Source organism: Neoarius graeffei, chromosome 20 (genome assembly GCF_027579695.1).
Source record: "Neoarius graeffei isolate fNeoGra1 chromosome 20, fNeoGra1.pri, whole genome shotgun sequence".
Lineage (NCBI taxonomy): Eukaryota > Metazoa > Chordata > Actinopteri > Siluriformes > Ariidae > Neoarius > Neoarius graeffei.
This window is the reverse complement of record NC_083588.1, coordinates 13,130,032-13,157,111: the sequence shown is the minus strand read 5'-3', so window position 1 is coordinate 13,157,111 and position 27,080 is coordinate 13,130,032. Positions and strand designations below refer to the sequence as shown.

General features: G+C 41.8%; 2 protein-coding genes across 3 annotated transcripts in view; one reads left to right on the top strand and one right to left on the bottom strand.

The window, feature by feature from the left end:
* Window positions 1–420, bottom strand: part of gpc2 (glypican 2) — a 16,798-nt gene extending 16,378 nt beyond the window's left edge. For both annotated transcript variants that reach the window (XM_060901274.1, XM_060901275.1), the window contains exon 1: window positions 109–420. In XM_060901274.1, coding sequence (XP_060757257.1) covers window positions 109–304 — 196 coding nt within the window. In that variant the 5' untranslated portion in view covers window positions 305–420. The remainder of the gene's footprint in view (window positions 1–108) is intronic.
* A 16,887-nt stretch (window positions 421–17,307) lies between these two features.
* Window positions 17,308–27,080, top strand: part of LOC132868410 (cohesin subunit SA-1) — a 57,525-nt gene continuing 47,752 nt past the window's right edge. The window contains exons 1-10 of the mRNA XM_060901273.1: window positions 17,308–17,336; window positions 17,522–17,624; window positions 20,305–20,487; window positions 20,607–20,703; window positions 20,872–20,948; window positions 21,060–21,264; window positions 23,580–23,731; window positions 25,354–25,551; window positions 25,633–25,731; window positions 25,809–25,888. Of these exons, the coding sequence (XP_060757256.1) occupies window positions 17,308–17,336; window positions 17,522–17,624; window positions 20,305–20,487; window positions 20,607–20,703; window positions 20,872–20,948; window positions 21,060–21,264; window positions 23,580–23,731; window positions 25,354–25,551; window positions 25,633–25,731; window positions 25,809–25,888 (1,223 nt within the window). The remainder of the gene's footprint in view (window positions 17,337–17,521; window positions 17,625–20,304; window positions 20,488–20,606; window positions 20,704–20,871; window positions 20,949–21,059; window positions 21,265–23,579; window positions 23,732–25,353; window positions 25,552–25,632; window positions 25,732–25,808; window positions 25,889–27,080) is intronic.

The window sequence follows — 27,080 nt, the reverse complement described above, 5'->3', positions numbered from 1 at the left end:
TGTGTGTACGTGTGTATATATATATATATATATATATATATATATATATATATATATATATATATATATATATATATATGTGTGTGTGTGTGTGTGTGTGTGTCTTACCGGACATGGCGTTGAGGGGAGCGCTCGCGCTGTAGCCCTGCTCTCCGTACGCGCGCCGTGATTCGGAGCAACTCCGCGCGCTAACGGAGCCGAACAGCGCGCACACAAGTACAACACGCACGAGCTCCAGGTGCCCCAGGACCACCACTGTCTTCCTCATCCCCATCCTCATTCCCATCCTCATCCTCATTCCCATCCACCATCCACACTCACACAGCGGGCTACTGAAAACTTTTCTCTTTGCTCATCAGTCTGGACGGTAAACACGGTGTAAATCGCCCTCACGGTAATAAAACACTTCCGCACCTCTCACCGCACCGCACGCGCACTGCACCGGACAATAACGGGCCCTTCATCAGTTGGTGTTTTCGGGGCTTGTTGATGGCGAGCTCCTCCTGCTGCCGCTCTTTGTCTGAGCGCGTCAGAGATCAATTCTCCAGCATCCCTCCCTCTCTATACAGAACAATGGGACAAAGAGAGAGAGAGAGAGAGAGAGAGAGAGAGATGGTGGGACGGGGAGGAGAAACAGATGGAGTCAGATGTTTAATTAAAAGAAAATCTGAATTGCATTGCATCTGGACCTAAAGCCTGCTTTATGTGTGTGTGTGTGTGTGTGTGTGGTGTCCCCCCATTCAGCACACAAAAACCCATCATTGTGCAAATGTTGAAGAGGAATTGCCTTATAATATGGAAATCCTGGACATCAGATGAAGTAAAAATGTACTATATGTATAGATTTGTCAGGTTTTTTGTTTAATACTTGTGTCAGATCAGTTATTCATGATGCCCTTTGAGTTCCTTAATTTACTCATTTAATATTAAATAGGTATTATAATATTAATATAAAAAAACCCAGAATAAACATTCTCTTATATTTGAGAATTGCACAATCAATTTGGACAGAACTTTGGATGAAATTATCAAGTTTAAAGTTTTCAGTTTAAAGCTCCTCAGTGAACGGTGAACATACAGATGTTTAATGTCGTGTTTTATGATGATACAGACTCTCTCTCTCTCTCTCTCTCTCTCACACACACAGAGTTAATACTGTTATTAATATTTCATATGTTCATTCATGTCTTCATCCACTCTTGTTTCTCTGTCATGTGCACAGCCTGAGATACCCAGTGCACTCTGTTCAAACTATTTTGCATATGAAAATGTTTAAAATATTTATAATCATCTATACCTTGCATTCCAGGCTCCAGGTTCTTTTAGATCAGTGCTTGTAAAAGGACCAAGCAATTTCAAAATCGTGATTTATCCAAACAATAAACCACACCCATTCACTCCATGTTTCAATTCAATTCAATTCAATTCAATTCAATTTTATTTTTACAGCCCCAAATCAGAAAATGTTAGGATGGTAGGTAGAAATTGAAATGAAACCTGAAAACAATGATTTGTTCATCATCTTTAATCTGTATTGCACTCAAAACAATACAACAGATCGTTATTTGATGTTTTACTTCATGAACTGTATTCTTCTTTCAAAATAAACACATTTCAGTTTTGATTCTTGTAGCACATTTCACAGAAACCCTGGGACGGTAAAGCATCTACCATTTTATAATGTTGCCATTCCTTCTCACAACACTTAAAACATGTTTAGGGGCTGAAGACACCAAGTGATGAAGCGTGTTATTTTGTCCCATTCTTCCTGCAAACAGGTCTTAAAGTGTGCAACGGTACAGGGTCGTGACTGTCACATTTATTTTTCATTTCAAAATTCACCACACATTGTCTACTGGGGACAGAAGGAACAGGCACCCTCTTCTTCCACAGCCATGCCTTTGTAGTGTGTACAGAATGTAGTTTTGAATAGTCTGGTTGAAATATCCCTGGAAAAGATATCATCTTGAAGGCAGCACATGTTGCTTAAAATCTCAACTTTTCTGCATTAATTCTGCCATCACAGAAGTGTAAGTTACCTTTGCCAAGGGCACTGACACAACCCCATACCATGATAGACCCTGGCTTTTGGACTTGTTGCTGGTAACATTCTGAACAGTCCTTTTTGTTTTTGGTCCAGAGCACACAGTCTTCATTTTTCCAAAAAAGGCCTGGAATGAAGACTGATTCATCTGATCATGTTTCCACTGCTCCATGCTCCATCCCAGATGCCTCTGAGCCCAAGTCGACAGTGCTTTTGGACACAATTAACATAACACTCCCTTGCTGCACAATAAAGTTTTAACTGGTATTTGTGAGTATAACTCCGTATTGTAGTGCTTGATAAAGGTTTGCCAAAGTAATCCTGAGTCCATGTGGTTCAATCAGCTGTAGATGAATGATGGTTCTTGATGTGGTATCAGCTGAGGAATTGGAGATCACAGGTGTTCAGTTTAGGCTTGGGCTCTTGCCCTTTACGCACTGAATTTCCTCCAGATTCATTTAATCGTTTAACAACATTATGCACCCTAGAGGGTGAAATATCCAAATATTTTCCTATCTTTATTTGAAGAACATTGTTTCTAAACATTTCAATAATTTTCTCATGCATCTGTTGACAAACTGGAAAGTCTTGGCCCATCTTTGCCCCCAAAGACCGCTTTTGTACTAAATCATGATTACAATCACCTGCTGACATCAACTGTTTCATATCAAATCATTATTTAATTGTTTTTATCTCATTACAAGCCCTAATTGTCCCTGTCCCAACTTTTATTGGAATGTGTCGCAGGCCTAAAACGTAAGAATAGATGTATCTTCACAAATTAAATGAAGTTGACCAGACAAAACATGAAACACTGTCTGCAATGAAATACAAGTCAAAGTAAAGTTAGAAATTACTGCTTTCTTTTTTTTATTTGCATTTTCCACATGTCCCAACTTTTTCTGATTTGAGGTTGGACAACCCCAATTCCAAAAAAGTTGGGACAGTGTGTAAAACATAAATAAAAACAGAATGTGAAGATTTGCAAATCATGGAAACACTATATTTCATCAAAAATAGTACAAAGACAACATATCAAATGTTGAAACTGAGAAATTGTATTGTTTTTGAAAAATATTTGCTCATTTTTAATTTGATGTCAGCAACATGTTTCAAAAAAGTTGGGACAGGGGCAACAAGACTGGAAAAGTTGTCATGCTAAAAAACACACCCCACACCTAATTTGGTTAATTGGCAACAGGTTATTTACATGATTGGGTATAAAAAGAGCATCCCAGAGAGGCGGAGTATCTCAGAAGTAAAGATGAGGAAGGGTTCACTGCTCTGTGAAAGATTGCAGGGGCAAACAGTGCAGCAGTTTAAGAATAACATTCCTCAATGTAAAATTGCAAAGAATTTGGGGATCACATCATCTATGGTACAAAATATCATTTAAAGATTCAGAGAATCTGGAGAAATCTCTGTATGCAAGAGACTAGGCTGAAAACTGACATTGGATGTTTGTGATCTTCAGGCCTTCAGGCGACACTGCATGAAAAGTCAAGTCAAGTTTATTTGTATAGCGCTTTTAACAATAAACATTGTCGCAAAGCAGCTTTACAGAATTTGAACGACTTAAAACATGAGCTAATTTTATCCCTAATCTTTCCCCAATGAGCAAGCCTGTGGCGACGGTGGCAAGGAAAAACTCCCTCAGACGACATGAGGAAGAAACCTCGAGAGGAACCAGACTCAAAGGGAACCCATCCTCATTTGGGAAACAACAGACAGCATGACTAATATTAACAGTTTTAACATGAAGACAGTTTCATTGATGTTATAACTCTTCATTGATGGAAACTTGAGTGCAAAACTGTTCATGACAACTGCAGTCCTAAAGTTAGCAAGTCAACTGTAGTCCTCAGCCATAAAAGCATTACTGTAAGAGTCCAGAGAGTCCTCCAGGTGTGACTTTCAACTGTCCTCATGGGGCCATCCCCCACAGGAGCGATGCGATGAGACTCCAACCAGACACAGGGCACCAGGATGGATCAAGCAGGTCCGAGGAGAAGAAGAGGTCAGCATCTCGATCCCAGGACTGACATGTAACTCAGAGGGACAGATTTGTGGGGGGGAGAAAACACAGGTTGTTAGGTATGCCCAATGTCACCTGAATAAGTGTAGGCAACAGGTGTCAATGTCTAAAAATAACACAAGTATTAAGTCTGTGTGGTAGGCTCGCAGAGACACAACAATGGCATGTGAATATGGTTAAAAAATATCATGACCTGCTCTGGCTGGATGCTTGATTGGGTGATGGGAGCACACTCCTCAGCAATGAGACAGTTGGAATTATAGATCAGATTGAGTACAGGCAGATGCAGATGGGACCCTTAGGGCTGGTCAAGACAATTCAGTTACATTTCACCAGGTCTGGGACATGTGACAGAATGTCTGACGGCCGATTTCCTGCAGGCTACGAGAGCCAGTCGAGGTCTCCACCCTCTCCACCAAAAGATTTCCTGTTGACTCCATGTAACTCAGAGGGACAGATTTGGGGGGAGGGGGGGAGAGAGAGAGAGGGAGAGAAAACACAGGTTGTTAGGAGTAGGAACAGTATACATATTGCACTGAGTACAAGCAGGGACTCCGGCAACTAACTATGACAGCATAACTAAACGGGGAGAGCTAGAAGGTAACAGAGGCATGAGGGAGCCCCGGGACATAAAGCAGCAGCCACTACACCGTCAACAAACTCGAGTGAGCAAGCGAGTGGGGACTGACAGCATCCATACATCCCAGTTTACCAAAACACTCTCTGTCTGAGGACCCTCCAGATCTACACCTTTACCTCATAAACACCATTAACAAAAGGCTTGACTAAACAGATATGCTTTCAGCCTAGACTTAGGCTTAGACTGTGTCTGATTCCCGAACATTACTTGGAAGGCTGTTCCATAACTGTGGGGCTTTGTAAGAAAAGGCTCTGCCCCCTGATGTAGCCTTCACTATACGAGGTACCAGCAGATAGCCTGCACCTTTTGATCTAAGTAGGCGTGGCAGGTCATAAAGGAGCAGAAGTTCACTCAGGTACTGTGGTGCAAGACCATTTAGTGCTTTAAAGGTCAATAGTAGTATTTTATAATCAATATGAAATTTGATTGGGAGCCAATGCAGTGTGGATAAGACAGGGGTGATGTGGTCATATTTTCTAGTTCTAGTAAGGACTCTTGCTGCTGCCTTTTGAACTAACTGGAGCTTGTTTATGCACTTATTAGAACATCCAGACAGTAAGGCATTACAATAATCCAACCTGGAGGTAACGAAAGCATGAACTAGTTTTTCGGCGTCATGTAGTGACATTAAATTTCTTATCTTAGCAATATTTCTGAGATGAAAGAAAGCTATCCAGGTAATGTTATCAATGTGAGTTTCGAATGAAAGACTGGGGTCAATAATTACCCCGAGGTCTTTTACTGCTGCACGTGAAGAAACAGAACGGCAGAGTTACTGTGTAATCAGAAAACTTACTTCTAGCTGTATGTGGTCCTAGTACAAGTACTTCAGTCTTGTCAGAGTTAAGCAGAAGAAAATTAATAAGCATCCAGTGTCTAATGTCCTTAACACATTCCTCAATTCTATTAAGGTGGTGTCTCTCATCAGGTTTTGCAGAAACATACAACTGTGTGTCATCAGCATAACAGTGGAAACTAATACAATGTTTACGAATAATATCACCCAGAGGTAACATATATAAAGAAAAAAGCAGTGGACCCAAGACAGAACCTTGTGGAACACCAAACTTTACCTCAGTACATCTAGAAATATCACCATTTATATCAACATTCTGATAACGATCAGTTAAATACGACCTGAGCCAGGAGAGGGCCATTCCCTTAACTCCCACAACATTTTCTAGTCTATCCAGAAGAATGGAATGATCAATGGTATCAAATGCTGCACTAAGGTCAAGCAACACAAGCAGTGAGACACAGCCCTGATCAGACGCCAACAGTAGGTCATTTACTACTTTAACCAAAGCTGTCTCTGTGCTATGATTAGGTCTAAATCCTGACTGATACATTTCATGGATGTTATTCTTATGTAAATATGAGCATAACTGCTGTGCCACAACTTTTTCAAGGATCTTGGAGATAAAGCGGAGGTTTGATATTGGCCTATAATTGGACAGCTGACAGGGATCAAGGTCAAGTTTTTTAATCAGGGGTTTGATAACTGCTAGTTTAAAGGATTTGGGTACGTAGCCAATCGTGAGAGAAAAATTTATTTTTAGAAGCGGTTCAATTACTTCAGGTATTATCTGTTTGAATAGACGTGTAGGTAAGGGATCTAGTAAGCAAGTTGAGGCTTTTGATGCCGAGATTAATGAAAGTAATTCAGTTTCTTTAAGGGGAGTAAAACATTCTAATTGATGATCTCATACAGTTATATGGTTAACTACAAGGTCACTTACATTGTCTGACCTTAAATTAGTAGTTTGAATTTTTTGTCGGATATTCTCAATTTTGTCATTAAAAAAATTCATGAAATCGTTGCTATTACATACTACAGGTGTGCATGTGTCTATAGTGGACTTATTCCTGGTTAATTTTGCTACAGTATTAAATAGGAATCTAGGATTATTTTTGTTATCTTCTATTAGGGAGGAGAGATAGTTGATCTCGCAGCACTAAGAACTTTTCTATACTTCAGGAAGCTCTCCTTCCATGCTAATTTGAACACTACCAATTTTGTTTGATGCCATTTACGTTCCAGTTTTCGAGTGGTCTGTTTTAATGTGCGAGTGTCATCATTATACCAGGGTGCTAATTTTTTGTCTCTGACCATTTTCCTTTTAAGAGGAGCTACATTCTCTAAGGTATGGCGGAATGTTGACTCTAAGCATTCAGTTGCCTGATCAAGTTCTGCAGGGGCTGACAGTGACCCAATCAAAGTTGATAACTCTGGGAGATCATTTATAAAGCTCTGTGCAGTAGTTGACGCAAATGTACGTTTAATACAGTAACATGGTGAGGTGCATATATTATTACTCAGACATAGTTTGAATGAGATGAGATAATGATCTGAGATAACTTCAGACTGTGGAAGTATGACTATATTGTCTACGTTTAACCTGAATGTTAGTATTAGATCGAGGGTGTGACCACCATTCTGGGTCAGTCCTATGACATTCTGATTAATCCCTACTGAATCTAAAATGGACACAAACGCTGTTTTTAAAGGGCCTTCTGGGTTATCGAAGTGAATATTAAAATCTCCGACAACTAAAGCTTTGTCTAAGGAAATAACCAGATCTGAGATAAAATCTGCAAATTCAGAAAGAAACTCAGAATATGGCCACGGGGGCCTGTAAATAATAAGCAATTAGACACGTGTCTGCCTCTGGGTGCTCTGGTTTCCCCCACAGTCCAAAGACATGCAGGTTAGGTTAACTGGTGACTCGAAATTGACCGTAGGTGTGAATGTGAGTGTGAATGGTTGTCTGTGTCTATGTGTCAGCCCTGTGATGACCTGGCGACTTGTCCAGGGTGTACCCCGCCTTTCGCCTATAGTCAGCTGGGATAGGCTCCAGCTTGCCTGCGACCCTGTAGAACAGGATAAAGCGGTGTAGGTAGGTGCAATTGGTCTTAAGTGATCAATCTCATTAAATCATTAAATCGGTCACATTAAATCAGTCTCATTAAATAATACCATTAATTTTGGTGCTTAATAATAAATTACCAAACAGCTAAATTATGGTATATTCCAAGTTGTTATGATCACTACCAATGCAGCAATAATGTATAACTTTCCGTATCACATAAATGCTACAGCCAATAGCACACTGAAGGTAATTTGGAGATCTTTTAGATTGTGTGACTTCAAGTATATTAGGAGCAACAAATAAACACACAGTTTCAATAAGAATTGAATTTATAATAACAAAGATAAAAATGAGTAATAGCAGTTGAAATACATTCAAATGGTCGTCAGTGATATCTGTGGATGTGTGTATATGAGAGTGTGTGTGTGTGTGTGTGTGTGTGTGTGGGGGGGGGGGCCTCGTGGCCTAAACCAAAAGGGTCAAGGCCAATTTATGCTGACAACGCAGTCCTTGCAGATGGTGTTGCAGATGGCGTCTGCATAGCCCCCCCCCTTCGCAGACGCTCTGCGCGCATCTCCCAAAAATTGTGACCACCACAGAAGCCTCGCAGACAGCATCGCAGACAAGAGGGCTCTGATTGGTCCACTCTACATCCGCTGTACATGCACTTCCGCTTCCCTACTTTCCCGGTTTGGTTTGTTTTCACTACCGCCATTTTTAAAAACACAAGCGAAGGTGGAGCAGCACGAAGAGCGGTTGATCGAGGAAGTGAGGAAGTACGTACATCTATACGACTCCAGTTCTAGTCATTATAAGTAACCAGAGGATAAACACTCCACTAACCACACCCACCAACTACTCCTAGCGATTTCGCGACTTCGCGCCCCCTTGCGTTGTGCCGGTGAATAACATCGCGCACGCCTATTACTCCCCGCTCAACGATAAATTACAACTGTCTGCGAAAAGCTATCTGCGAAAGCCTTGTCGCAAGAGCATGCAGAGGCCCTTAGCCTTGGTTGCTAGCTAGGGTGTGTGTGTGTGTGTGTGTGTGTGTGTGTGTGTGTGTGTGACCATGTGGTGGAGACAAAAGGATTAGCTTAGATTTGCTAATTCACTAGCTTATAACATTCCTAAATCCACTGAAACCTTGATGAGGTCAAAATATGTGTAATAATGAAATTAAAGGTGTTAGGAAGGAATAGAGAAAAAGAGCATGCAATGCTTATCTTTTAAACAACTGAGAGAACATAGAACAATGTAGAACACAAAATCAGTGTGCACAATTAAACAGTTCCTGAGTTTAAATTCACACTACTTTATAAAACTAATTCCTAAGACTAGTTTGCCCAAAATGCCAGTCTTACTTTCCAGTATCTTGCTTCCAGTGCAAGATTATAAAGATGTTCCGAGACTTTTGGAGTCCACAGGAGCACGTGAGTCGATTCCGTGGAAGCGCAGAGAATTCTTGGTCCGATGCTTTGTCGTTCGTGAAGAAAAGTCTCTGATCAAACAATGTGCACAGCGCTTTAGTCAGAAGGAATCCGGTTGCTTCTAACTTTAAATTAACTGCTTTTGGCTGCAGTCATAACGTTACTTATAATGAACACATAAAAACCGGTTGTAACTCAATCTGAGTTAGATCGCGCGATTTTGGAAGTTTACCGTGGCCAGTGGTAAATGAAAACGCGCTGAATTCTTACTTGCAAAGCAGACGTCTTGGTTTTAGATGTTCTGGTGAGCGGGCCACTTTATGTCTGTAGAACGCGCCAGTCCGTGGCGAGATTCACAGCTCCAAAGAGAAAGACGGAAGTGTGCTTGAGTCACTTATAGCTTCAGGGAGGATATGACGTAGGTGATCCTGCCCATGCGTGACGTAAGTCATCGCGGAAGTTGGTTGATGGGATCTGTAGTTCTTAGACAGACGGGCTGTTGTACCTACAGCGGCTAGAGATAATGAGATGAGATGAGATGAGATGAGGAGAAGTGGAAAGTTGTCCTGAAGTCTGACTAATCAAAAGTAGAAATTCTTTTTAGAAATCCTGGACACTCCGTCCTCCAGGCTAAACAGGAGAGGGACCATCTGGCTTGTTATCAGTGCACGGTTCAAAAGCCAGCATCTGTGATGGTACAAGGGTGCATTAGTGCACATGACATGGGTGGCTTGTACATCTGGGAAGGCATCATTAATGATGAATGATTTATACACGTTTCAGAGCAATATGCTGCCATCCAGACAAAATCTTTTTCAGGGAAGGCCTTCCTTCTTTCAGCAAGACAATGCCAAACTGCTTTATGAATATATATATATATATATATATATATATATATATATATATATATATATATATATATATATACACAAACTATATCTTTGCATATACATACATATACATCTCATCTCATCTTATTATCTGTAGCTGCTTTATCCTGTTCTACAGGGTCGCAGGCAAGCTGGAGCCTATCCCAGCTGACTACGGGCGAAAGGCGGGGTACACCCTAGACAAGTCGCTAGGTCATCACAGGGCTGACACATAGACACAGACAACCATTCACACTCACATTCACACCTACGGTCAATTTAGAGTCACCAGTTAACCTAACCTGCATGTCTTTGGCACCCACGTGCAATGAACCGGTGCTACAGGTGCTCTAGCCCCTGCCCCTTTTCTGTTTGCTGTCCAAAGTGCCCTTTTCATAGGGACTGTTTTGTTGTTTTTTTTTGTTTTTTTTAAATATTTGTAAAAGATAAGTTAGCTCCAACATCAATATTCTCTACAATTTGACAATAATATATGAAATTATAGATTTATAAAATAACGTTTTTCTATGTAAATGCGGGCATCAATCTGTGACGTCATGCATTCAGTGAACCTCCATGCAGAAAGCGCATGCAGGCGGCTGACAGTGGGAGACAGTGCGAGGAACAGCATGGTAAGGTCACACTGAAAGTCTTCTTTCATTTCTTATCTGAACATGCAATATTGTGCAGCTTAGAACACAACAGTAAATGCGTATGGTTGTTTATCATTTAATGAAGCCCCCTAGGCTATATTTAAACCGTTTGCTCCATCCATTTCATTAACGTGGCAGATTCGGAAACTTTAGTTTGAACGACGGCGTTAATAACATATTCTAGCAGCTTCGAAAACTTAAGGCTGAATGACGACGTCCACAACATATTCTATCAAGACACACAGAATGTTCAGTTGCAATTGAAATTTAGTTTTGAATAAAGTTAACTTGTGTGAAAAATTTGTTCCAAGTGCCCTTTTTTGAATGTTGAGCCCCTGCCCCTCCAAAGGTCTTTGCACGGCCCTGGTCTTTGGGGGAAACCGGAGCACCCGGAGGAAACCCACGCGGACACGGGGAGAACATGCAAACTCCGCACAGAAAGGCCCTCGCCGGCCATGGGGCTCGAACCCGGACCTTCTTGCTGTGAGGCGACAGCGCTAACCACTACACCACCATGCTGCCCATACATATACATGATATATAAAAAAGAAAGAAAGAAAGCACAACTTTATTCATCAGACACTTGTGAAATTTCCTCTCTGCATTTAACCCATCTGAAGCAGTGAACGCCCACACACGTGAGCAATGAGCACACACACATACCCAGAGCAGTGGGCAGCCAGGCTAACAGCACCCAGGTAGCAGTTGGGAGTTAGGTGCCTTGCTCAAGGGCACCTCAGCCCAAGGCCGTCCCATATTAACCTAACCATGTCTTTGGGGGAAACCGGAGCACCCGGAGGAAACCCACGCAGACAACATGCAAACTCCACACAGAAAGGCCCTCGCCGGCCGCTGGGTTCGAACCCAGAACCTTCTTGCTGTGAGGTGACCGTGCTAACCAATGTGTCGCCCATATATATACACACACATAAAGTATGTATGTATATATTAGTATGTCTGTATATATATTAGTGTGTGTATATATATGGATGTATATGTGTAATTATCGAATAAAATCGTCGATATATCGATATATGGATATATGGAACATTAAAGACAAAACCATCAGTATTGTTTGTGATTTAGGCCCACTTTACACGGGGACGGTATAAAACAAAAACGCAAAAGTCCGTTTTCGTTCTCACTTTTTTCCGCGTCTACACGACCGTTTTCAAGGAGGAAATCTGCGTCTATACGGTGACGCATAAATGTCTCCGCTATGTCTGCACGCATGCGCAACGTCTTCTGTCTTGTCTGATCTGCACATCTGCGCTGCTGTTCTGTCAAGTTATCCTACCAAGCCTACTACGCATGCGCGAAATCCAGGAGGGTAGGAAAATTCAACAGTTGTTTTGTCCCACCGATCAGCTGGGCTGATAGAAAATCGGTGAGAATTTCACGCATTTGCTGATTTTTATGTTTTGTGCGTATTGGTCGAGTCTTTGGCCGAGTCAAATAATTTGTAATGACTTGTTTTGAATAATAAAACAGTCTGTATGAGAACTTGCTAGGATAACTTTACAGAACACCGGTCCGGCTGAGGTACTGTAGTGCTCGAGGGAGGAGCAGGAGCAAACCGAAACTCTTTTAATCTGCCTTTATTAAGTAACACTCACTCTTGTTTCAGTGAAGAAGAGAAAAGGTAGTGTCCATCTCAGCAAAATAAACCCGTTCGGCTGCTAGTTTTGTTTTCAGTCTCGGGTTTATGGTTTCACGAGCGGCTTGAATAGGCGGCGCGCGTGCGTGTGTGTGTAACTTGGCGACACCAAACTGAGGAGCTCCAGCCGGGCGGGTGAGCAGGAAAACACATCTACTGCATTAAAACACAGAGCAGCTTGAAGGTCCGTTAGATCGATGTAATCAGACATGCTCTTACTTTTTTACTTACTTTCTTACTTCTCGGGCTGGCATGTGCAGTATATGACATATGTATGACGTAAACGCGTACCCGACGTGAGCAGATCCGAGCAGAGTTTTGCGTATTGGGTAGTTTAGACGGATATGCAACGGGGGCCGTTTTTAACTTATCCACTCTGGAAGGCATTTTCAATTTTATCCGTTTTTCAGCCTCGGAAACGCCGTCCTCGTGTAAACGAAAGGCACTTCTGATAAAATATTTAGTCGTTTTTACCCGACAGCGTCCTCGTGTAAACGGGCCCTTAGCTAGCATTTTCTGGAAACTTCTTTTTTTTTTTTGGCGCCAGATGGCAGCTGACCAATAATGCACGCGCACAGGACCTGGTCGCGTTGCTGGGGCCAACTTTATAAAACAACCAATCACAGCTTAGCTAGTCCTGTTCCGGCCAATCAAATTTACTGACTTTTTAACCAATCAGAACGCATAATTTCTGAGGCGATTTTTTTTTTTTCCCCCCGAGCGCAGTAGAAGTGTTGAATGCTGACAGACTGAGAGATAGAATTGATAGAATAGTTTTGTTCAGCAGGAAATAATCGCAGTAAACATCTCAAAATAAAGTTCTGGTAAGAAAAATCACCACAGTATACTGTTAGCATAATTAGCTTAAAAAAAAACCACCTATAGTTGTAGCATTATTACACCAGAACCGAGCTGCAATTATCATCATCACCAGCAGCAACTGTTAGTTTTTTTTTTTTTTATTTATGGTGAGTTGGCTGTATTAATTTGAGTTTTTAATGAATATAAAAGTGGACTTAAAGTGTAGAAATAAATGTTTGAGATTTGACTTTCAATAACTGAAAACGTTAGATAATTTCTCCACAGGCAGCTTGCTGAAGAAATGGAAGCAGCATCTGCTCTCTTTTACCAGATTGAGTGAATTTTTTTTTCCTGAGAAATTGTATAATTTTAATATTAATTCAACACACTACAAGTGAATATGGTATTAAAAAGCAATAGAAATTACAAGCAGTTAATTTGGCGGTTATTTTTTTTCCTGTCAGAATCTAACATTTATTTAACTCAGAATAATTCGCTCACCAGAGAAAGACTTGTACAAAAAGTTTGTTGGAGAGTCATCTCTTTATTGTCGAGTCACTAAAATCCGATGTCGTGTTTATATAATTCCTCGTTTTTTGTATAAAAGTGGGAATCCTGATGAATAAGGTTTCGTGAACGCAGTTCACCTAGAAACAAAACTACAGTGTGATTTAATGTGCTTCTGTTCTCATTAGTGAGGTTTACACGCTGGTCACTTTATTAGGTACACCCATACCCCTACTATCTCTTGAGCTGGTTCCTTGACAGCAGCACGGTGCATAAAATCCTGCAGATACAAATCAAGAGCTTCAGTTAATGTTCATTTCGAACATCAGAACGGGAAAAATTGTGATCTCACAGTGAAGTGTGACTTTTTTTTTCATTGTGGTTTGAGCCAGATGAACTGGTTTGAGTATTTCAGAAACTGCTGACTTCCTGAGGTTTTCACACGCAACAGTCTTTAGAGTTTACACAGAATGATGCGAAAAACATCGAGTGAGTGCAGTGTTCTCCAGTTTTCAAAAATAAAAGGTGGTGGCGGGGGTTTGGGGGGCTGCCTAGGTCCCCAACGGGGCCCAGGGGTGGAGCCCTGGTAGGGGGTGATGGACTTTGGGCTTTGTTGACAGTGAAACTGGCCAATAAATGGATCGGAAATGCTAAATCATTGTTAAAATCATTTTACAAAAAATGAACACGTTCTTACTATACATATCTTTTATTTGTCAATGTGAGACTCATTTGACATTTCACTTGAGACTGATGCGCATCCCTGAATTAATTATATTTTTTTCTGTGTGTGAAAAATAAATGAACTAACGTGCATAAACAAAATACCCAATTACAGTAAATGCATACGTTTTTTACAATACACATAATTGATGTTAATTGGGTGAAACCACTCCAGTCAATGCACAAGCTGGTGCGTGTGCCTGAGACTGGCACGACAAAGCCACCCCAGCCTCCGTAATTCAGGTCCTTTGACCCAGGAACCCGGAAATCCTGCAGTGAACAACCACAGGGAAGCAACGGGAAAATGCAGCTCTTGCCTACGCAATCACAGATAGATAAAATAAAAGACCTGAAGTTAACTAATGTGTGTGTGTGCTGTTATGTCATTACCGTAACTGTGTATGGTCAGAAAAGACAAGAGATAAGCATAACTGTTGCACAATAACGCTACAAACACCCACAAAGTTATTTAGCTGCTGGCTAGCTGCAGTTTGTAGCTTCCAACATTACTATGTGTCAGTATAGTGTAATGTGGTGCGATGTAGTGTAACGCAGGGATAGACCTCAATCTGCAGAGCTCTGTGTCACAATCTGTATGCAGCCAGCCAGATGGTTTTCTATTGCGATCGCGTGGTCACTTCAGGTCGCCCTGTATGCATTCGTTTAATGGTCTTCTGCGTGTTAAATAGTTACAAAATTATAATAAAGTGAATACAATTTATTTGTTCTATCCTGATGTTTTTTTTTTTTTGGTGCAAGGGAAGGGCGGTGGGCCACTTTAAAAGCGCCTGTGGAGAACACTGTGGGTGACAGTTCTGTGGGTGGAACCAAACGCCTTGTTGATAAGAGAGGTCAGAGGAAAATGGCCAAATTGGTTCGAGCTGCCCGGAAGGATATAGTAACTCATGTAATCAGTCTTTACAGCCATGGTGAATAGAAAAGCATCCCAGCATGCAACAGCAGAAGACGACACTGGGTTCCACTCCTGCAGCCAAGTTCCTGTTAAAGTGGCCGGGGAGTGTTTTTGGCTTACAAAGGAAACTGACATGCGTATTGTCACAAAATGACATACCAGTGTTAATTTTGTCAACGAAAATTTCTGATGCTAAGTGCTTGTTGACCACCTTTTATTTCATGACTTGATTGATAATTACTCTTCATTATACCCTAACGAATGAGGCAGACAACCTAGCTTACTTCTCAAGGTAATTTTTACAGTCTGGAGAAATATCCTTCAGCAAAATCCATTACAGTATGTTCCCCTTCCTGTTTCGTGTTTCTGACCAGAGTTGGGCAGAGTGGGAATTCTGCTTGCTCAGTGTAGAACCAGAGCAGGTGGGTGGAGCACAGAAGCACGGCAGCCCAGAACTGAGTTCTCAGAAACTCTTTTTTTTTTTTTTTTTTTTTAATGATACGTGTGGCTTTTCAGCTCATTTACTCTCTCACACACGCACACATGCATTCGGGTCGGGAGAGAACTCCCTTTCTCTGCTCTCTCTCTTCCTTTTATAGGGCACGGTCACTGGGGAAGACACACAAACATAGGTTAACTCACATCAGGTGCAGTGATTCTGCCACACCTTCCCTGACTCCGCCTTCCATTCACCGACCGACGCTTGACCACGCCCCCGCTGCCACACTCAGTTAGCCACTCGGATAGCTTTTGCAGTACTTGTGGATTCTAACAGGTGTATGGGTCTGAAAGAAGTAACCTCTTTATATGAAAATCATGGTCATCCCTGCTACAGTGTATAAAATACCATTTTCCCTGGATAACTAACAAAACGAGAACAGCCTCCTGTCATAGCCCGTCTTCAAGTTCCGGGGCATGTTTTACAAAAAGTATCATGAAACTGTCTGAGAAAATTATGACCAACATCGACTAAAATTAAAATTGAGTTCCACTAAATCTTGGAGAAAATAAAGCAAAATGTGGCAAGACAAAAAGCCTTCATCACACGTGCACTTAAGCACACAGTGAAATTCCTTCTCTGCATTTTACTCATCTGAAGCAGTGAGCAATGAGCACACACATGGCTATGCTACAGTGCCCTGGGGAGCAGTTGGGGGTTGGGTGTCTTGGTCAAGGGCACTTCAGCCCAAGGCTGCTCATGTTCACCTAACCGCATGTCTTTGAACTGTGAAGGAAACCCTCGCAGACACAGAGAGAACATGCAAACTCCACACAGAAAGGCCCCGGTTGGGTCGAACTAAGAACCTGCTTGCTGTGAGGTGACTGCTCACCACGACACCGCTGTGCCGCCTAAAATAATACTAAGCCACTAAAATATAACTACGATTTTCATAAACCGACGAAAACTAAATTTAAAATTCTTCTCAAAATTAACACTGTGAGATACACGCTGGCCATTACTTTGATTTTCATCAGAGCGCTTATTTAAAAGCATCTTTGGTTTGAGAAAATGCAGATCAGCAGGGGTTTCTACACCAACAGCCTTACACAAAATGGTCCAAAAAAAAAATGCAGTGAGCAGCAATTTGCGTTGGTGAAAATGCATTTTTGGTCAGAGAAATCAGAGGAGAATGGTCAGACTGGTTTTAAACGAAAGGAAGGGAAACGTCGCCTGGTCTTTTTCCAATCTTGAGCTGAAGTTTAATGTGAACATTAACTGAAGCTCTTGACCTGTATTCATCCATCATGGACAGGGGGTAAAGTCTTCAAATTTGGCAAGTTTCAGATAAAGCGGAGGTTGACGAAATAATCTCTTTTGGTGCATCTTAATATTTTTAATACTGTGGTTTCAGAGAGGATATGTTTCGTAGTTGCAGTTTATCCAGAAACTGAAAGGTGATTGTCGTCACCATGCTTGTCATTTCTACCTGTAGTGCCTTAAATTGAATGGACTGGATTCCATCCTCACTGATTGGAGCAAATGACTTGTTACTTCGGAAGATAGCTGTGGAACATTTTTGAAACCGTGTTTCAGTGAAACTTGGTACGTTCAGGAAAAATGATAATGACTCGTTGTTTTGTCATTTGAAGAAGGTAGCGCAAGCTGTCTTTCTATGGATAAAGCACTTCCGTCGTCTCCTCAGCAGGACATGAACAAACTGAACATGGTGCTGGCAGAGTCGGACCTGGATAGGTACGTAATCAATATTTTGCAGACTTTGCGCATATAACCGTGACACATACATTTTATTAGATGAATACGACAATTTTTTTCATCTCTAGACCTTGGGTTATTTATACAGCTGTCGTGGACATTGAAGATGAAAACTCTGGCACCTTGGTGTCAATATAATAACTGATTTGTGTGTGTGTGGATAGTTTAAGTCCTGAGGAGCCAGACGATGTTTTAGGATCAGATGAAGACTTTGAACCCAATGTTAAAGCCGCAAAGAGAAAGCAGGGACCAGCTCTGGAAGCAACAGTGAGTATAAACGCTTCTTCACTAAACAGTGGCAACAAACAGGAACCTTGTGCCATCTGTATCCTGGCTGTGTGTGAGTGAGTGTTGCTATCCCATCATTAATCTCTACCTCCAAAAGTATGAGAAGTTTCCCTGGAGGTTGTCTGACAGTGATTTGATCCAGGAATAGTAGTAAAATACTTGAAATTCAAATAAGCGATTTGGAAACGAAACAGTCAAATCTCTTGTGATGTTAAAATGTGTTTGGTGTTGCCGTATTTCTGTCTCTTGGCATGAGAGAGAGCACAAAATGTGGGAATTTTGTTTTCACAGAAGTGTGTGAAGATGATAAATGTTTCAGGAGACTAAAGAGGACCAGACTTTAACTTCATGGCTGTTCATGCTCCCAAACAGAACCGAGTGTGTCAGTTAATCTGAAAATGAAAATATAGATGTTTGGATTCAAACCTGATCAGACAATTTATATAAAAAAAAAAAAAACGAAAGGGGGGGGGAACTGCGCGCACAAGGAGTTGTGCATTTTTGGGGGCTGAATCTTCAGTGTCTTTCTAAATTAGGAAGCAATTTTGATTAGGGCTGTGCGATATATCGAATAATAATCGATATATCGCCGAAAATTCTGTGTGCGATACATAAAATTATTATATCGTAACTATCGAGTATTTTATGGTCATCTTCCGACTTGTTTGTTTAAAACCTTTCCCGGTGGTTTTCTCCCTGTCCCTCAGGCAGTAACGTGAGAGGCTGCCTAAGGGTAAAGAAAACAATAACGTCACGCACTCGCCAACCAATCCCGGGCGACATCTCGGTGCTGAAAGGAACTTCCGGGAAGATTTTCTAGTTTCGGTTGTGTTGCCAGATTGGGCGGTTTTAAGTGCGTTTTGGCGGGTTTTGAACATATTTCGGGCTGGAAAACGTCAGCAGTATCTGGCAACACTGCCGGCGGGAAGATTTCCTAGTTCCGGTTTACAGCGCTGACTCAGTTCGTGCAATCGCTGATTTTGCATAGGCTACCATGTAAGCTCTGTCAATTTCAGCGACAAATTAAAAATGGAAGCGGACGAATTGGTTCCTAAAAGAACTAGTAAGGGGTCAGTCATCTGACATTATTTTGGATATCGCGAGGAGGACGTGGAACAGCAAATACCAGTTTGTAAAGTGTGCAAAACAAACCTGTCATCACGAAAGGCATCAGTCGGAATTATACACATCTGAGAGGCAGAGCCAGAAAACATTCAGTTCAAAAGTGTGCAAAGAGAAAAATTGTTTTGCAGATCTCTTTCTTCTCTCCCTCAATCTCGCTCTCTATTGTGAATGTTCCAGTGGTTCTCAGTAGTCAGGTTAATAGCTTGGAGATCTCATCTCATTATCTCTAGCCGCTTTATCCTTCTACAGGGTCGCAGGCAAGCTGGAGTCTATCCCAGCTGACTATGGGCGAAAGGCGGGGTACACCCTGGACAAGTCGCTAGGTCATCACAGGGCTGACACATAGACACAGACAACCATTCACACTCACATTCGCACCTACGGTCAATTTTAGAGTCACCAGTTAACCTAACCTGCATGTCTTTGGACTGTGGGGGAAACCGGAGCACCCGGAGGAAACCCATGCGGACACGGGGAGAACATGCAAACTCCACACAGAAAGGCCCTCGCCGGCCCCGGGGCTCGAACCCAGGACCTTCTTGCTGTGAGGCGACAGCGCTAACCACTACACCACCGTGCCGCCCAGCTTGGAGATCTATTTTTTTTAAATAATTTAATGAAAGAGCACTTTTCTTATTTAGGCTAAATGTCTTTCTCAGTGTTGAGCTTGCACTTTATTGATTTGAGCTCTGGGCAGCTCTGTATTGTGTTGCCCCTTTGTTGCAATTTTCAAGATTGTTTTTGCAGTTTGTGCGACATCTTTGTTGAATAAAAATAGTCTTATTTCAATTCAATTGTGATTAATCACTAACATGAAAATTTAAAATGTGTTGTTGAAAACCACCTGTAAAGTTAACCAAGAATGTTATTTAATCTGCAGGGATTGTAGTGAAAACAGTAAAGAGTAAAAGTTAGATTTCATGGGGTCCTTTACAGGAGATTTAAATATTTCGAGATATATATCGTATATCGTGAAATGGAGAAAATGTATCGGGATATTCATTTTTTCCCATATCGCACAGCCCTAATTGTGATTATGAACTTGAAGATGGCAGATTTTGCTTTAATCACAGGGAAAAAATGGAAGATTAATCTACATCGAGATAAGAAAACATTACTGTGGATAAATAAATAAGCGATTTGAAACATGAAAGTGCTTTTTTTTTTTTTTAAATTGTTGAAATTGCTGGTCTCTTAAATCTGCCAGAAACTGAGCTTTTGAGAAGAGCAAGAAACTTTGTCGGATACTACATTAGCTTACTACGAAAGATTTTTGTGCTGACCGAGAACCAATTCCAGACAGAGATATTAATCAGGATGTCTGCGCAACTGATCAGTTGGTGGTCTGCACTGTTGTCAGGACTGGATAAGAAAATGAACGTGGATACATAAACATGGAAGATGCTGGGTATTTTGCTGACTGATGCCATGCTGCACTATCTGCTGGAAAAGTGCCATTTGTTTGTTGTCTTTGACACATACTGTTGCACAAACCTGTTTGTATCGCTAAGGGATCTGGTCATCTCCTCTTCAGCTTGTTAAACGGCGTCGATGGAGAGCAGGCAGCAGCACCTCCAGTTCTTTCCTCACACACACACCTGGAGCTTCTCGCACACCAAAACGCACACTCGCCCCACAGCCTGAGCGGGACAGAACAGAAAGGAGGAAGAGCGGGAGCATGTTTGAGGCTGTGAGATCAGGACGCTCTGCACTGGTGGTGAGAGAAAGGGGGAAGTGATGTATCATGTGACACTAACTTCTGCCTGTGAGGAATTCTTCTTGTGGAAATTCTTGGTTTGGTTTGGCTTATGCAAGCTTTCTAATTGGTTGCTGCAGACGGTGGTTGATGATTGGCTGGATGTCTATAAACAGGATCGGGAGGAGGGTCTGCTCGAGCTCATTAATTTTGTTGTTGAGTGCAGTGGCTGTAAAGGTAAGTCTTGCTCCATTACCTGACCAGACGCCAGTCAACAGAAATCGGCCAGCACTCGAATTGGGATTCACGTTCTGCTTGCCATCGTCAGATGTATCGTAAAGTACGAGGTGATGGAGTCTCTGATTGCTCTAAAACTGGTATGTTGACTATACTGTTGTGCTGTAGGCTTTGTAACAAGGGAGATGTTTGACGTGATGCAGAATGCTGACATCATAAGTCACCTGACCAAAGAGTTCAACGAGGTGAGTGGGGATCAGGGGTTGGGATAAAGGTAAACAAAATAAGAGAAACAGATTTTTTTTTTTATCACAGCTTCTAGTATTTAAGTTTTCACTCTGTGTTCTCTGCCCCAGGACTCAGTAAGTTACCCCCTGGCAGCAGGGGGGTCTCAGGGCCGACGTTTTCGCGACGGGCTGTGCGAGTGTGTGTTTCAGCTGGTGCAGCGCTGCAGAAACAGTCTGCTCTATGATGAGTACATGTTCTCGGCGCTGATCGCCTTCCTCACCGGGCTCACCGATTCGCAGGTCCGAGCCTTCAGACACACCAGCACGCTCATTGGTGAGGGGTTTCAGGAATGTTTATCACGTTTAACCGTGATTTCTTTAAATTCTTATCCAAAATAACTTTCTGCTAGAAACAATGAAACGTGATGAGGATTGTCAACTCGTCGTTAATTATTTCTAGTTGTGGTCTTTGGTGAACTACTAATGTGTGAGAGTTAAATACAGTGGTGCTTGAAAGTTTGTGAACCCTTTAGAATGTTCTATATTTTTGCATACATATGACCTAAAACATCATCAGATTTTCGCACAACTCCTAAAAGTAGATAAAGAGAACCCAGTTAAACAAACGAGACAAAAATATTATACTTGGTCATTTATTTATTGAGGAAAATGATCCAATATTACATATCTGTGAGTGGCAAAAGTATGTGAACCTCTAGGATTGGCAGTTAATTTGAAGGTGAAATTAAAGTCAGGTGTTTTCAATCAGTTGGATGGCAATCAGGTGTGGATGGGCACCCTGTTTTATTTAAAGAGCAGGGATCTATCAAAGTCTGATCTTCACAACACACGTTTGTGGAAGTGTATCATGGCATGAACAAAGGAGATTTCTGAGGACCTCAGAAAAAGCGTTGTTGATGCTCATCAGGCTGGAAAAGGTTACAAAACCATCTCTAAAGGGTTTGGACTCCACCAATCCACAGTCAGACAGATTGTGTACAAATGGAGGAAATTCAAGACCATTGTTTCCTTCCCCAGGAGTGGTCGACCAACAAAGGTCACTCCAAGAGCAAGGCGTGTAATAGTCGGCGAGGTCACAAAGGACCCCAGGGTAACTTCTAAGCAACTGAAGGCCTCTCTCACATTTGGCTAATGTTCATGAGTCCACCATCAGGAGAACACTGAACAACAATGGTGTGCATGGCAGGGTTGCGAGGAGAAAGCCACTGCTCTCCAAAAACAACATTGCTGCTCGTCTGCAGTTTGCTAAAGATCACGTAGACAAGCCAGAACGCTGTTGGAAAAAATGTTTTGTGGATGGATGAGTCCAAAATAGAACTTTTTGTTTTATATGAAAAGTGTTATGTTTGGAGAAAGGAAAACACTGCCTTCCAGCATAAGAACCTTATCCCGTCTGTGAAACATGGTGGTGGTAGTATCATGGTTTGGGCCTGTTTTGCTGCATCTGGGCCAGGACAGCTTGCCATCATTGAAGGAACAATGAATTCTGAATGAAACCAGCGAATTCTAAAGGAAAACGTCAGGACATCTGTCCATGAACTGAATCTCAAGAGAAGGTGGGTCATGCAGCAAGACAACGACCCTAAGCGCACAAGTCGTTCTACCAAAGAACGGTTAAGGAAGAATAAAGTTAATGTTTTGGAATGGCCAGGTCAAAGTCCTGACCTTAATCCAATGGAAATGTTGTGGAAGGACCTGAAGCGAGCAGCTCATGTGAGGAAACCCACCAACATCCCAGAGTTGAAGCTGTTCTGTATGGAGGACAGAGGTGGAAAAACCCGGGTGCAGAAAGTAAAAACCCTGCCACATTTTTGCTCCAGCCAATTCAATGAACCAGCTGATCCTAATTACCACATCCCCTAAGCCAGGTTGATGAGCTAATTGGTGAAATCACCTGTGTTGAGAGCACAGGCAGAAGGAAAACCTAAGCAGGACTTTTACTTTGTCAATCCAGTTTTTCCACCTCTGATGGAGGAACGGGCTAAAGTTCCTCCAAGCCGGTGTGCAGGACTGATCGACGGTTACCGGAAACGTTTAGTTGCAGTTATTGCTGCACAAGGGGGTCACACCAGATACAAAAGTTCACATACTTTTGCCACTCACAGATATGTAATATTGGATCATTTTCCTCAGTAAATAAATGACCAATTATATTTTTGTCTCATTTGTTTAACTGGGTTCTCTTTATCTACTTTTAGGACTTGTGTGAAAATCTGATGTTTTAGGTCATATCTATGCAGAAATATAGAAAATTCTAAAGGGTTCACAAACTTTCAAGCACCACTGTGTGTGAAGTTTAATCTGTGCAGTAACAGAAAACAAATGTGTGAAGATTTGCTTATTCTTAGCCCTAGTATGTGAATGTGTCTGTGTGCATGGTGCTCTTTGATAAAGTGCCTTTCCATCCAGGGTCTATTCCGGTCTTATTGATGAGCTAAACTCTAATTCGAACCTAAGAAAGTTGGACACAAACAAGAGGCAACATAAGGGACTTGTAGTTCTTTTGGTGTGAACATAAATGTAGAAAGCTGCTTATGGAGGATATGACATTCCTGCTTCATGATGATTGACTGACTGAAACAAATAGCTTTTGGCTGCTAAGAGGAGCTTGTGTGTGTGTGTGTGTAGCCATGCGTCTGATGTCTGCTATAGTGGCAGTGTCTGCAGTGTTGCATGCTCAGGCTGACACAACACAAAGACGCTATCAACTGGAGAAAAACAAGAGTGCCACGCACAGAGCAACTGAGAGACTGGAAGAGCTTCAGAATTCCTACACTGAGGTCTCTCTCTCTCACTCACACACACACACACACACACACACACACACACACACACACACACAGATCAATCTGTCTCAAACTGCACACTGTTGTATTAAATGTCTCTACACTGTATAAATCCATAAAAAATGAACTATTTAATAGTTAAACAAGCAGCATTATCTACATTTGGTACTTATGGTAACCTGTCATAATAATATATTTGGATCTGGTGTGGTAGAATATTTTATCTAAGGGTTTATTAGCCACTCCAAAGCCATCAGGTTGACAATGAGAGCTGCTTGTTCCATCCTGGCACTGTATAGTATGGTTTCTACATTATCATTTGAAATGATGGTATTTTGGGCATCCCGCTCAGGGCCACTTATGTGGTTTGTTATGCACCCCATGATGGTCTACTCAGTGATGTATGAAAGCAGTATGCCATCTGCTGTACAGCATTTAAGTCAATGCAACCAACTACGCTGCTACTGAAAGTGGATCTGAGTGAATATTTACTGCTGGCGCATCTATATGTGCCAGCTCTGTGGGTGCTCTGGAACTTGAGCACCCTATTGTTTCAGATTTAAAAAATAAAATTAATAAAATGATATTTAGGCCGGCGGCATGGTGGTGTAGTGGTTAGCACTGTCACCTCACAGCAAGAAGGTCCGGGTTTGAGCCCCGTGGCCAGCGAGGGCCTTTCTGTGCGGAGTTTGCATGTTCTCCCCGTGTCCGCTTCCTCCGGGTGCTCCGGGTTTCCCCCACAGTCCAAAGACATGCAGGTTAGGTTAACTGGTGACTCTAAATTGACTGTAGGTGTGAATGCGAGTGTGAATGGTTGTCTGTGTCTATGTGTCAGCCCTGTGATGACTTGTCCAGGGTGTACCCCGCCTTTCGCCCGTAGTCAGCTGGGATAGGCTCCAGCTTGCCTGCGACCCTGTAGAACAGGATAAAGCGGCTAGAGATAATGAGATGAGAGAGTTGTATGGTAAAGACCATACTTTGGTCAGAAAGACACTTGCTTGCAGTGTAATATTAACCGTATTACGCTTTGTACTGAGTATTTCGATCTTAACGAATACTATTTGTTTCGTGTGACCGGAAGGCATTCATTTCACGGCATTTTAATTAAATTTTTTTAAACTACTAAGTCCCATTCTGCAAGCGAGTGTACGAAATATGGTAAAATAATATGCTCTTTATGGTAACAGGCAACCTATAACGGTGTACTATAGGTATTTATCATTGGATTTTTAAAAATTTAATCTTATTAGTAATCAAAAGGAGCAAGGCATCTCAATTTTTTTTTTTGTCAGATGGGTGTTTTTGTGGATGCTCTGCAGCACAGCCGTGTAGTTTATGAAACTGTACGTCATCACAAGTTTGTTGCATGTTATAAGCACCCCGAGCCACTTCCTTCACCAAAAACACAAAGGAATGATGTTATAAGTAAATTAGATGCTTATACAGTCCCATTTTGTGCCCTGTTCATGTAGGTGAACCTTTAATGTGGATTTGTGTAAATCGGATGAAATGCGATGTTAGTCAATCCGCCAAAAAGACTTTCGTCCCTTCTCTAATTATTTGTTCATAATCTAGTAAATCTTTGGTCTTCAGTATTTGTGTGTGTGTGTGTTTAGTTGTTGGAACAGCAGGAGGAGTTGCGCTCTCTGATGAACGGGATCTTTAAAGGAGTGTTTGTTCATCGGTACAGAGACAAAGTTCCAGAGATCCGTGCAGTCTGTATGGAGGAGATGGGGGTGTGGCTTCGAGAAAACCCCGCCTCCTTCCTTAATGATGGGTATCTCAAATATGTAGGCTGGATGCTGCATGACAAGGTACACACAGGAACAGGAGAATTACAGCAGAACAGTGTGCAAGTAACTTCTAAGTGTTTGTGTGTATGTGTGTCTCGACAGCAAGCAAGTGTTCGATTGCAGTGTGTGCTGTCCCTTCAGAAACTGTATGTAGAGGAAAGTTTCATTGGCCGCCTGGAGCTCTTTACCAGCCGCTTTAAGGTGCGTGTGTGTGTGTGTGGGGGGGGGGGTGTTTTTGCTGCGTGCGTGTTAACCTTTCCTTCATGTGTGTTTTAAAGGAAAGGTTGTTGAAAATGGTGCTGGATAAAGATCCTGATGTTGCTGTGGAGGCAGTCAGACTGCTGCTGATCATTAAGCAGTGAGTGTGTGTGCGCACATGCATGAGCTACAATTCATAATTTAGACGCAAGTCTGATCGTATGATACATTTCTAGAGTGAAGATTCCACTAGGTACCACTTTACACTTCATTGTAAATCAGCTGTAAAATTCACTGGGTTTTTTTTTCCCCCCACATACTTTTCCTGGGACACAGTTGGGACAAGGCTTTTAAAAAAGAGAGTTCTTTCGCCACAGAAAGATGCTCATCATGATAGGCTTTCAAGATTTTTTTTTTAAGTCAGTGTCTAACCTTTTTATCATGGCTTCACAATATTGTATTTGAACCCTTAGAACCTAATGAACATGTTTTCTTCTTAATCTTTCGATTACGTTCATTATGTCTTATATTAAATATAGTTAGTTTTTTTTTCTTTTTTATCAGACATCTAATTTTTGGGTTTGTTTACCTGAAGTAGAAGGCGTGACCGACCTGTCAAACCAGACAGGAAGGCCACGCCTTCAGAAACAGCAGCTGATAAAAGATGCGTCACCAATTAACATCCGGTGACACTCTGAGGAAGACGGAAGTTGTACGTCGAAACATGTCAGGTAAACAAACCCAAAAATTAGATGTCTGATAAAAAAGAAAAAAAAAACTAACTATATTTAATATAAGACATAATGAACGTAATCGAAAGATTAAGAATTAGTTACGGAGACGAAAGCATCAAGGAGTTTCGCCGCCTAGAGCGATTGACACGGAAACGGGCACGCTACAGGAATCACCTGAGATTCAATCTGCGCTGCCGGGATGAGGAAGTCGTACCGGCCAGCCTGAACATCAAGAACCCGATTCCAACCAGAAACGCGGAAAAGATGATCAGGAAAGTGCGGATGACTCTGGTAAAAGAACGGATACGGTGCACAACGGATAAACTAAATAATATCAACAGCGAACTACACAGGGAGACGGAAACTTTCAAACGCCGGTTTCCCCAAAACAAGGAAATGGAAATAGCAATACACGGACACTTGGCAGACATACACGAACAGGAATTCACAGAGACAAAAACCCGACAAATACGAAAACTGGACAAACTCATCGCACAGAAAAAGAAGGCAGAACCGGAGCACGCACACATCAACGACAAATGGATTTACAACATATCAAGGTACAAACTCTCACAAGCAGAACGCAGTATATTAGCAAAAGGACTCAACTACGCTGTC